The sequence below is a fragment of the Protobothrops mucrosquamatus genome, unplaced genomic scaffold (assembly GCF_001527695.2).
Source record: "Protobothrops mucrosquamatus isolate PMUCROS unplaced genomic scaffold, P.Mucros_1.0 scaffold4873, whole genome shotgun sequence".
Taxonomy (NCBI): domain Eukaryota; kingdom Metazoa; phylum Chordata; class Lepidosauria; order Squamata; family Viperidae; genus Protobothrops; species Protobothrops mucrosquamatus.
The window spans coordinates 102,219-112,754 of NW_015390761.1; the positions used below are offsets into that span (position 1 = coordinate 102,219).

At 42.2% G+C, this 10,536-nt stretch overlaps 1 protein-coding gene across 1 annotated transcript in view; it reads right to left on the minus strand.

Moving 5' to 3' along the window:
• Window positions 1-10,536, minus strand: part of LOC107299403 (ethanolamine kinase 1) — a gene marked incomplete at its 5' end in the record, with an annotated part of 24,900 nt that overhangs the window by 5,104 nt on the left and 9,260 nt on the right. Inside the window, one exon of the mRNA XM_015828767.1 lies at window positions 7,293-7,453. Within this exon, the coding sequence (XP_015684253.1) occupies window positions 7,293-7,453 (161 nt within the window). The remainder of the gene's footprint in view (window positions 1-7,292; window positions 7,454-10,536) is intronic.

The window sequence follows — 10,536 nt, forward strand, 5'->3', positions numbered from 1 at the left end:
ATCCTATTCAATTCTACACTCTAACCCGACAGCTCTTATAAAATTTGTAGTTCAAAATAAAATTTAAAAACAATTGAAATCAAATCAAACACACACACACACATATGTACGTATTAAGCTTATGTAGCCAATAAGCTGTTTTTATGGGAAATATTTTTAGCCAAGCAATTTATTTTATTTATTTATTTATTTATTTATTACATTTATACCCCGCCCTTCTCCTGGTGGACTCAGGGCAGCTATTATTAAAGTCGCATGTAAGTATTAGGTCTCACATGAGTAGAGTAGTGGTTAAAATTATGTGAACCCTCTTGAAGTTTTAATAGTTCTCCATAAATATGACCTAAAACAGAGGTCCCCAATCTTTTGGGCACCAGGGACTGGTTATGTGGAGAGAGATTTTTTCATGGACCAGAGGGTACGTGGTTTTGTGTGCTGCCTGAATCCCGCGGATGGGATTTTGCTTGTTTGTGTGGCCCGGTTGCTGGCATGCCATAGCCCGGTACTGGTCCACGGACCAGGGGTTGGGGACTCCTGACCTAAAACATTATTTGTTCTCCAAACAAGTCCTAAAACCAATTAAACAGAAGACTCAAAAACATATTTGTTCATTTCTTTATTGAAGAAAATCATCCAAAGTTACATATCTGTGAGGGGGCAAACATATGTAAACCTCTAGGATCATCAGTTTATTTGAAGGGGAAATTATAGCCAAGTGTTTCAATCAATGGGAGGATAATCAGAGCAAGTGTGGGAAGTCTTGCCTTATCAGTGGAGTTAGAGGCAGTCCCTTACCTCTTCAGGACTGGGAGGGGCCAGGTCTGGAATGCCTTGGTGTGGATACGTGGCTAACGATCAGTAACATTCGCTTAACAAAACTACAGTTATTGCAAATCGCTAAGTTATGTGTTTATGTGACATCTTATTTTATGACAGCATTGTTAGTGACCAAAATTCCTGTCCAATTATGGTTGTTAGGATTACCTATAAAAATTATGTTAAAGGACCTGAAGGAGGCAGTTCATGCAAGGAACTCAACCAACATCTGCGTTAAAGCTGTTCTGGAAAGAGGAAGGGATTAAATCCCCCTAGGATGAAGTCCACGTCTGATCAACAGATACTGGAAATGTTCAATTGAAGTTATTGCTACCCAAAGTGCTATACCACTTACTGAAAACAAAGCTTCTGCCTCACACAAACAAGTAACTTTGATCGTTTTCAATAAATAAGTGAATACACTTGATGTTTTTGACTGATTTAATTGGATCCTTTTTGCCTAGTTTTAAGGCCTGTATGGGGAAGAGATCACATTTTAGGTCATATTGATGTGGAAATATTGAAAATTTTTTAAAAGAGTTCACAAAAGAGTTTACAATGCCTTGGTAAGGCCACACTTGGAATACTGCGTCCAGTTTTGGTCACCACGATGTAAAAAAGATGTTGAGACTCTAGAAAGAGTACAGAGAAGAGCAACAAAGATGATCAGGGCACTGAAGGTAAAACATATAAGAAATGGTTGCTGGAATTGGGTATGTCTAGTTCAGTGGTTCTCAACCTTTTTAATTCCGCGACCCCAACCAGTCGTAAGTCGAGGACTAAACCGGTCGTAAGTCGAGGACTAAACCGGTCGTAAGTCGAGGACTAAACCGGTCGTACGTCGAGGACTAAACCGGTCGTAAGTCGAGGACTTTCCCTGCCCAGGAGCGCCGCGCATGCGTGGTTCCGCCCCCTGCGCCGGCCGAGGCGTAGCTGGCAAGCGGCAGAGACGGAGCAGGCCGACCACCAGCTGGCCCAGCCCAAGGGAGGTAAGCCCCCCCCCTGGAAAAGTGAGAACAATTAACCAGTGGAACAACCCGCCTCCAGAAGCGGTGAATGCTCCAACACTGGAAGTTTTTAAGAAGAGACTGGACAGCCATTTGTCCAAAATGGTTTGGGGTTTCCTGCCTGAGCAGGGGGTTGGACTCGATGACCTCCAAGGTCCCTTCCAACTTTATTATTATTATTATTATTATTATTATTATTATTATTATTATTATTATTATTATTATTATTATTATTATTATTATTATTATTATTAATTTCTAAGCATCTCGGTATGCTAGCACTGGTAAATCATCTTTCTTAGGAGTATCTGCATCCTTTGGCAGCCCACACAGCTGCTCTGCTGAAAGGAGTTTGCACAATCAGCCACTTTGCTAGTGACCAACTGCTCAGATGAGGCCAGCTTTCATAGCAGCTCTGTGAGTTGTGAAAGGGATGGATTACCTCTTGAAAGAGAGATAATTTGTGTCTTCTAACACACTAAACAGAGCCCCTCTTTAAAACACTTTGCAAAGCCCTCATGTAAATGTACAACAAGATGTATTTGTAACAATAAAACAGCTTTCAAGTAGCAGAAAATATTCAAGTACTTCCCAGTATATGGAAATGGCCTTATTTCTATAGCACTTTACTGTACCAGCTCTTTTTCAGCGAGTTTGCGATGTTGAGAACTACAGCATTTTGTGGCATACTTTATTTAATGCTATATTTCAGTAGGGAACTACGGGTAGCCCTTTGATTTACAACAGTACGTTTCGTGACCGTTTGAAGTTACAATAACACTGACAAAAGTGACATATGACTGGTTTGCATACTTACCATTGTAGCATCCCCACAATCACATCATCAAAACTCAGATGCTTGGCAACTGGCACGTACTTAGGACAGTTGCGGTGTCCTGGGGTCATATAATCCCCTTTTGCGACCTTCCGACACGCAAAGTCAATGGGGAAGCCAGATTCACTTAACAACTGGGTTACTAACTTAACGACGGCAGTCATTCACTTAACAACTGTGGCAACAAAGGTCACAAAATGGGGCAACATTCATTTAACAAATGTCTCGCTTAGCAACAGAAATTTTGGGCTCAATTGTGGTCGTAAGTCGAGAACTATCTCCAACACGGCCTATTTTATGAATAACGACATTCCAAATAATTTGGGTTGTCTCATAATAATGGCAAAAAATAGAGGCTAGTTAGGAAGGTCCTCAGAAAACAAGCCAACATGGTTAACACCAGAATCAACGTGGTGACACCTGATAAAAGCCCTAGAAACTTTTTTTTTCTCTGCAAATGAACAGTGTACAGATGGTAGTAAGCAATTAAAACAGACTCATTCCTATTTTCTAAGGATCCTTTGGTTTTGACTGGAAATAGGTGCTTTGGAACATATGGCAGTGTAAACACAATTGTCGGTGGCTATCATTAAAGTAGCGGTATCTGTATCCATACCCTGAAGCCTCACAGCAGCTGCACTGTCCTGGAGTCAGACACAGCTGCTTTAATGACCACAAAGCATATCCTGCCTTCAAGCTGCCATGTACTCCTATAAGTTACTTCTTCCCAAACTGTACAACTCTTATTTATTTTATATATGCATACGATGCTGTAAAATGCTTATGTGTTCTTTATATATGCATACGATGCTGTAAAATGCTTATGTGTTCTGTGGTGAAGAAAAGCAAATGAATTTACCTTTAACTGCACTTCTTCTGAGTCATCTGTGAATTCACACATTATGCCCAGTGCAAGGGTCTGTTTGACACTTTCTAGAATTGTTGGGAGGAGCTCACTGCACCGTGTACCTAAATAGGACTCTTGCTGAATTCATTACCTGAGACTCACACAGGAGATCTGAAGGAATGGTGAAATACGCTGAGACAAGTGGGACAGGAAGATGTGTTGTCTGAATTCAAAGGTAACGACTGAGAAAAATGTGGTTATGGGTAATAGTTAAGTTGTCGTCCCCTGTAACTTTGGTGCTTCACTAAGATGAGTCACTAATAAACTGCTTACTTGGAAGAGAATATGGTTGTATAAATCAACCAAAGAGGGTATCTTTCAAAGACTGCATCTCAATCAGGAAGTAAAGAAAGAGCCTATGTGTCTGCCTAATATAATTCAACTAGGAAAGAAGCTCAAGGTTGCAGATGCACACTGGTGGAGCAAGAATGGATCAGAAGGGAGCATTTCCGTTTGGTAAGTTCATAGTAAAGTTTGAGTGTTACCTCTACTCATTTAGCAAGATGTTTGGAGAAAGATGACACTCTTTGGACAGACTTTGAAAAGTCTGAAAAATCAGGATTAAATGCCGGTACTGGTAAAAACAGTATCATGTCATCATGATAAAAACAAAACTAAAACAGGCAGATAAGAAATGAAACGATGCTTCCAATGTGTTGCAAGTAGTCCTTGACTTACAACCATTTGTTTAGCAACCGTTCAAAGTGCCACAGTGAAAAAAGTGGCATGTGAGCATTTTTCACACATACGACTGTTGCAGCATCCCCACGGATGCTGATCAACTGACTCATATCTATGATTGTTGCAATGTCCTAGGGCAGTGATGGTGAACCTTTTAGAGACCGAGTGCCCAAAAATCGCCCTGCCTCTGCCCCCGGCCCGCACCCGCTCCACCCCCCCACCCCTGCCCTACCCGTCCACCGCCTCCATGGCTCACTGCAGCAGATTGCCCAGGCAGCCCTGCAGTGCCATGGAAGCCACACCCTCCACCTGCCCTCCGCAGCAGCATCACGTGACGGGGCGCAAGGGTGGAGTCTTGTCCCTGTTGCTCAATTGCCATGTCCTTGGCTGCGCTGCTCTGCGCGGGCCGCGCCTGGGGACGACTCTCCTCCGGGGAAGAGAACTGCTGGTGAGGAGGGAGCTGCGGGGGGAGGCAGGGCTGGAGCGACGGCACGTGTGCCCACAGAGAGGGCTCTGAGTGCCGCCTCTGGCATGCGTGCCATAGGTTCGCCACCACTGTCCTAGGGTCATTTGATCATCTTTTGTGGGCTTCTGGCAAGCAAAGTCAATGGGGAAGCCAGATTCACTTAAGAACCATTTTACTCACTTAGTAACTGCAGTGATTCACTTAATAACTGTGGCAGGAAAGATTATAAAATGGGGCAAAATTCACTTAACAAATGTCTCGCTTAGCTACAGAAATTTTGGTCGTAAATCAAGGACTACCTGTAGAGGGAACCTACAGTCACCCTCTAACCCTACCTATTTTATGAATAACTACGTTCCAAACAATTTGGTTCTGGTCTCATCATAATGGCAGAAAATAGAGGCTAGAAGCCAACGTGGTTAGCACTTGTGCATACCATCACCAAAATTGACTTGGTGGCACCTGATAAAGCAGTAGACAGAGAAGGAGTGAGAGGAGCAGCTATTTTAAATCCATGTAGGGGAGATGAAACGTATCACCATTGCTGGAGCAGAGCCAGTCACATTGATGCAGTGTGATGGAAGACACCTACGTTTGACTGCTGAATCAGTGGCATCACAAATCATATTTAATGGCTGCTTGGCAAGATGCCCTGCTTCTTTTAGACAATTTGCCTCTTGACCTCCAGCAAATGATATAGCAAAGGGGTTTTGTCTCATACAAAAACCAGCAGTACAAGAGATGGTTTTGCCTAGGAGACCTTAGGGCAGGGGTCTTCAGCAAGACTGAAGCACTAGAATTTGGACAATGGGAACAGTATCATCTTAAACTTAGTATTTTATCATCTGAGAAGACAGCAAGAGAATTTGCTATCCAATTTGTTTGTTGTAGGAACAGACATTCTATTTTAACGGATATAGATTAGGTGATCAACAAAGTTCTGCTTAGAATTTAATGGAGCAGACACCATGGCTTGATGGCAGTAGTAAGAATCTGAAGCTTAGTAGTTGCAGCCTTCAATAAGGATAATCTTGGGCCAAAAGAACGTTGGTTGTATCTCAAATATGGGATCTGCCTAAAGAAGATTCCTGTGACTAACGGAGAGATACTTGGAAAAGGGATCCGGTGGTTGGTCAAAGGCATGATTGGGCAGCAGTCATGCCTTTGACCAAGAATATGGAAGGAAAATAGTACACACCTGCTTCCTTCTATCTTAGGCTATTTCAAAGAGTATACAGTAGATCCACATTGGGATCACGAAAGAGGATCTGGTGGGCAGGGAGGCAACCGAACTAAGAGAAATGCAACCTTTGGAAGCTGAATACTCATGAGAGGGCTATTTACAGTCTTGATGATCTCAATATAACTTAAAGGGAAAAGTCTCAAATTTTGACTATCCTGATGAGTAAGAAAGTAGCGCAAAAGAGATCACAGTTGTCTCAGACCTCTTTTCTCAAATCAACAGTCTAGGGCAGGGGTGTCAAACTCCCGGCCCACGGGCCGGTTTCATCATACCGGAGTCGCGCCCACCCCATTGCTGGCAATGGCAAAAAAGCTCCGATACGTCGCGAGTTTGACATGCCTGGTCTAGGGGGGAAAAAGGTTAACGAGGATTGAATAGTATAAATTGGACAGTCTTATGGTAGAATTGGTGGTAATGGAGTTGGAAGTCATTATGAAGGGGCTACTGATGACTAGCACTGATGATGTTATCTAGTTTGGGTAATGAAACATCTGCAAGAAAACAACCAAGCTCAGAGAGCACCAAGGACCCCTGATACAGCACAAGGATGACCACCTCAAATATGAATGTGCCGAGAAAGTGGTGGCCGCAAACACACTGAAGTGTGAGTAGGAAGTGTGGAAGGCCCCCGCCAAATAATTTTATGAAAGCTAGAAGATTTTGAAGACTTGGCATAGATAAAAAAAAAACAATGTGTGCAAATCACAGAGACCACGCTGAAAAACCTACTTGTTCAATATGTAAAGTAGCTGAAGGGCATCAGGCAAGGTGGGCCTCCTCTACACACACAAACACACACACACACACATGAACAAAATCATATAGTTCTTGCCAGGAATGCCATGATTTAAGCCATTTCTCTGGGACAAAATCCCCAACTGAAATTTTATTTTTGCTCCTGGTTAAGAACAAACAAAGACCAGCATTTTCATAGAAATAGCAAAGATGACAAAAGCATAGCACTTGTGGATTTGGTATGGTCAACAAAAGAGAGAAATCACGAGAATCCTTTTTAGGCATATGTTCTGGAAAATTTGAGAATGTTTTATTTTGGCTTTGAACTGTCATTCTGGAAGTAATTGAGCAGTTTTTTTGAAAATTATTTCCACAAAAACTCCGCCAAAGAACCCCTTGCACAATGAGCATGATCTGGAGGAAAAACCAAACATTCCACAATCCTACAGAACATTCTTTTCCTGGTAGGTTTTGCATGTGCCAACTCAAAATCTAGGAGCACTGAATTTTCACTGCCACAAAAGATGAACAGGAGGATCTAAAACCTTGTCAAGATCGCTTGCACCCAGTCCTGGTGTTAGCAAAATAAAATATAAACTTACCAGAGCAAACTGGTTCACTTGGACATAAAGCAGCTCAACCTCTTTTTCAGTGACATCCGTTCCAAATCCTTTATATTCCTTGTAGGCTTCCAAGTAAGATCTCAACCATTGCTCTTGCAGCTTTCTGCTTGGATAGAGGTTATAGTCAACCTCACTCACTCCTACAAAACAGTAACTCGTTAAGAAGAAAAAACGGACATTTCAAAAATGTTTAAAACAAATTCTATATTCCCGTGTTCTACTTTGCTCTTTATTGTATCTCAGATATCTGAAACAGAAATTATGCACTCATTTGATCCAGGTCTTGGCACCTAACATTCTTTAGTGCCCATCAAACTCCCCACTCTATTTTATTTAAGATTATTTGTCTTTAAAAATCGATAGGAAAAAAGCAAAGGAGTAGCCTTAAGAGTACTTTTTTTTTAAATAATTCCTTAGGCACCCATGAACATCCAAGAAACATTTTTATAAAATGAAAATGGGAGATGACTAGCCAAAGCTTTTTTTTTTTTTGCCTCCTGGTGTATTGGGGGGATTTCTGACTTGTGTGCAAAGGGGGGGTGGGACAGAAGAGCAGTCGGGAGGCAAGTGCTAGACCAGGGGTTCTCAACCTTGGCAACTTTAAGACTTGTGGACTTCAACTCCCAGAATTCCTCAGCCAGCAAAGCTGAGACACAAGAAAGGAATAGAAAGATAAGTATATCCACAGCTACTCTTTAAAGTTTCCACAGGCAGGGTTTAAATCCAAGCACAATCTCATTTCAGGTTTCACTCTACAGTATTTAAATATTGAATTGTAACGTCCCACAAAAGAGATTAAGTCATTTTAGTATTGCCTTCTCCAATAAACTAGTCTGGAATGACAGTCTTAACTGAGGAAATTTAGGAACCCCCTTTTTCTTTCCTTTTCCAAGAACTGCCCCTTTTATTTCTCACCCCAACATTCTTATTTGAAGGTCAGAGGGGGGATAGCAAACCTCAGGGCCTTTCTGAAGGGTTCAGGGGTTCATAGAGCAGGGCTTTTCAACCTTTTCACCCATTGTACCACTTTTAGGATATGGCAACATCCGAGTACCACCAGTCGCCTAGCAAGGTGTCAAAAACCTGATGACCCCCCCCAAAAAAGGAAAAAAGTGATGAAGTACAGGTAGTCCTCGACTTACAACAGTTCGCTTAGTGACTGTTCAAAGTTACAATGGCACTGAAAAAAGTGCCCCCCAAGCCACAGCCGAACAAGACACCTGCCTGCCCACCCGGCGGCGCTCTTCCTCCTGTCCGAGGTTTCCATTGTTGTGAGCATTTCTGTTGAGGATTGGCAGTGGAGGTGGGGTGGGGGGTGTTTGGTTTTTATTCCCCCCGTCTGCTGGGTGGTTGCAGCAGGTTTTGATCACTTCACATGACCCTGGGACACTGTGACCGTCATAAATATGAATCAGTTGCCAAGCATCTGAATGTAAATCACAAGACCCTGGAGATGCTGCAACATTCCAGCTAATCTGCGCTTCTTCTGGGCTCAGCAGAAGCGCCAGGATCAGTGCCGAACTCCAGCTGGAGCCTGGTGCTGATCCTGGCGCTTCCGCTGAGCCCTGACAGCCCTGCAGCTCCAGCCATCTCTCGCTCAGGCTTGTGCGGTGCTGCCACCGGTTCAGCTTATTCCCCTCCCCCGCTACCACTTTTCTAGGATGGTCGCGTACCACCTGCCAGGTGCCAATGTACCACAGGTGGTACCCGTACCACTGGTTGAAAAGCCCGATGTAGTGAACAGTATGGATATAAACTTGATTTAGGCACATTTTTCACACCTCATTCATTCATTTTATTAGTTTCTCCAATTTGTATAATATTGCATTGCAGGTAATATACAGTACATATGCCGACAGTAAACTGTCAGAATTCAAAATTGCCCAACAATACACACAAGTTACATAGCAACAGGTGTATTAGTAATTAGTTAAAAAAGGCTGACCAAGTAACTTTAATAGCAATCCTTGTACTACTATGCTTCATTTGTCATAACAGTGTAATCCTTATCGTTCTTTACTTAGCAAAATACTGAAGCAATTCTGATTTTATATGCAGCTTTTATTATCAAGCCAATATGATTCAGCTTCAATGAGCATGGCCCAATTTTGCTACACTATTGGTAAAACCAGACAGACTTTGATTGCATCATGGTCTAGGTATTGTTCTATTCTGTTTAAATTACTAGAAATTACTTGAATTTTGCTCAATGACCATAATAAAAAATTAAAATGTAGTTCTCTCAAGACTTTTTTTAAAAAAGGGATTTTTAAAGTCAATTCAAGGTGCCAATGCAAAATTATCTAAAAGTTATCTAAAAAGTACTCTAAAATATCCTTGTGACACCAAGACATACCATTTTAGAAAAGCAGATTGGGACACTCTTAACTATAGATGGGAACCAAACTCAAATATTTCAAGCTGTCTCTCCAGCAATGCTAAGAAAAATAATTTGCATTTCTCCCAGAAATACTAAGGAGCAAGCAAATCAGATATAAATGGAAAATTCCATTTTGTAAGTCATCTTGAAAATGAAAAAAAAAGTATTAAAATGAATTTTTAAAAGAGTTTTGCAACCAGGTACTTTTTTTTCGCAGATTACATTCCTTCCTCTAAGTAAATGGAGCACAAAATGCAGATAACTTCCAATTTTACATAATTTCACATGCATTATGGCACAATTTTCATAGCTGAAATTGGGATAGTAAACCCTAAAGAATACTTTGTTAGAGCATATTCATACAGACTTTCATAAAACCCTAATTAAGAGTTTTAATGCTTCAGCAGGAAAATCTGCTACATTATCTCCTTGTTGAGGAGCAAAAGGGGTACACGTATTTCTCCTTCTCGTTTTCCCACACAATTCTATGGGGGAGGGCTGGTCCTGTGAGCTTCTGCCACCAAGGATGGCCCACATCCTCTCTCTTCCCAGGAATTCTAAATCTATATTGAATTCTAAATGGAAAACTCCACACTGCCACTATAGCAAGGCTTTTCAACCAGTGGTACGGGTACCACCTGTGGTACGTTGGCACCTGGCAGGTGGTACGCGGCCATCCTAGAAAAGTGGTAGTGGGGGAGGGGAATGAGCTGAACCGGTGGCAGCACTGCACAAGCCTGAGCGAGAGATGACTGGAGCTGCAGGGCTGTCAGGGCTCAGCGGAAGCGCCAGGATCAGCGCTTCTTTGGGAATGTCAGGGCTCAGCGGAAGCGCCAGGATCAG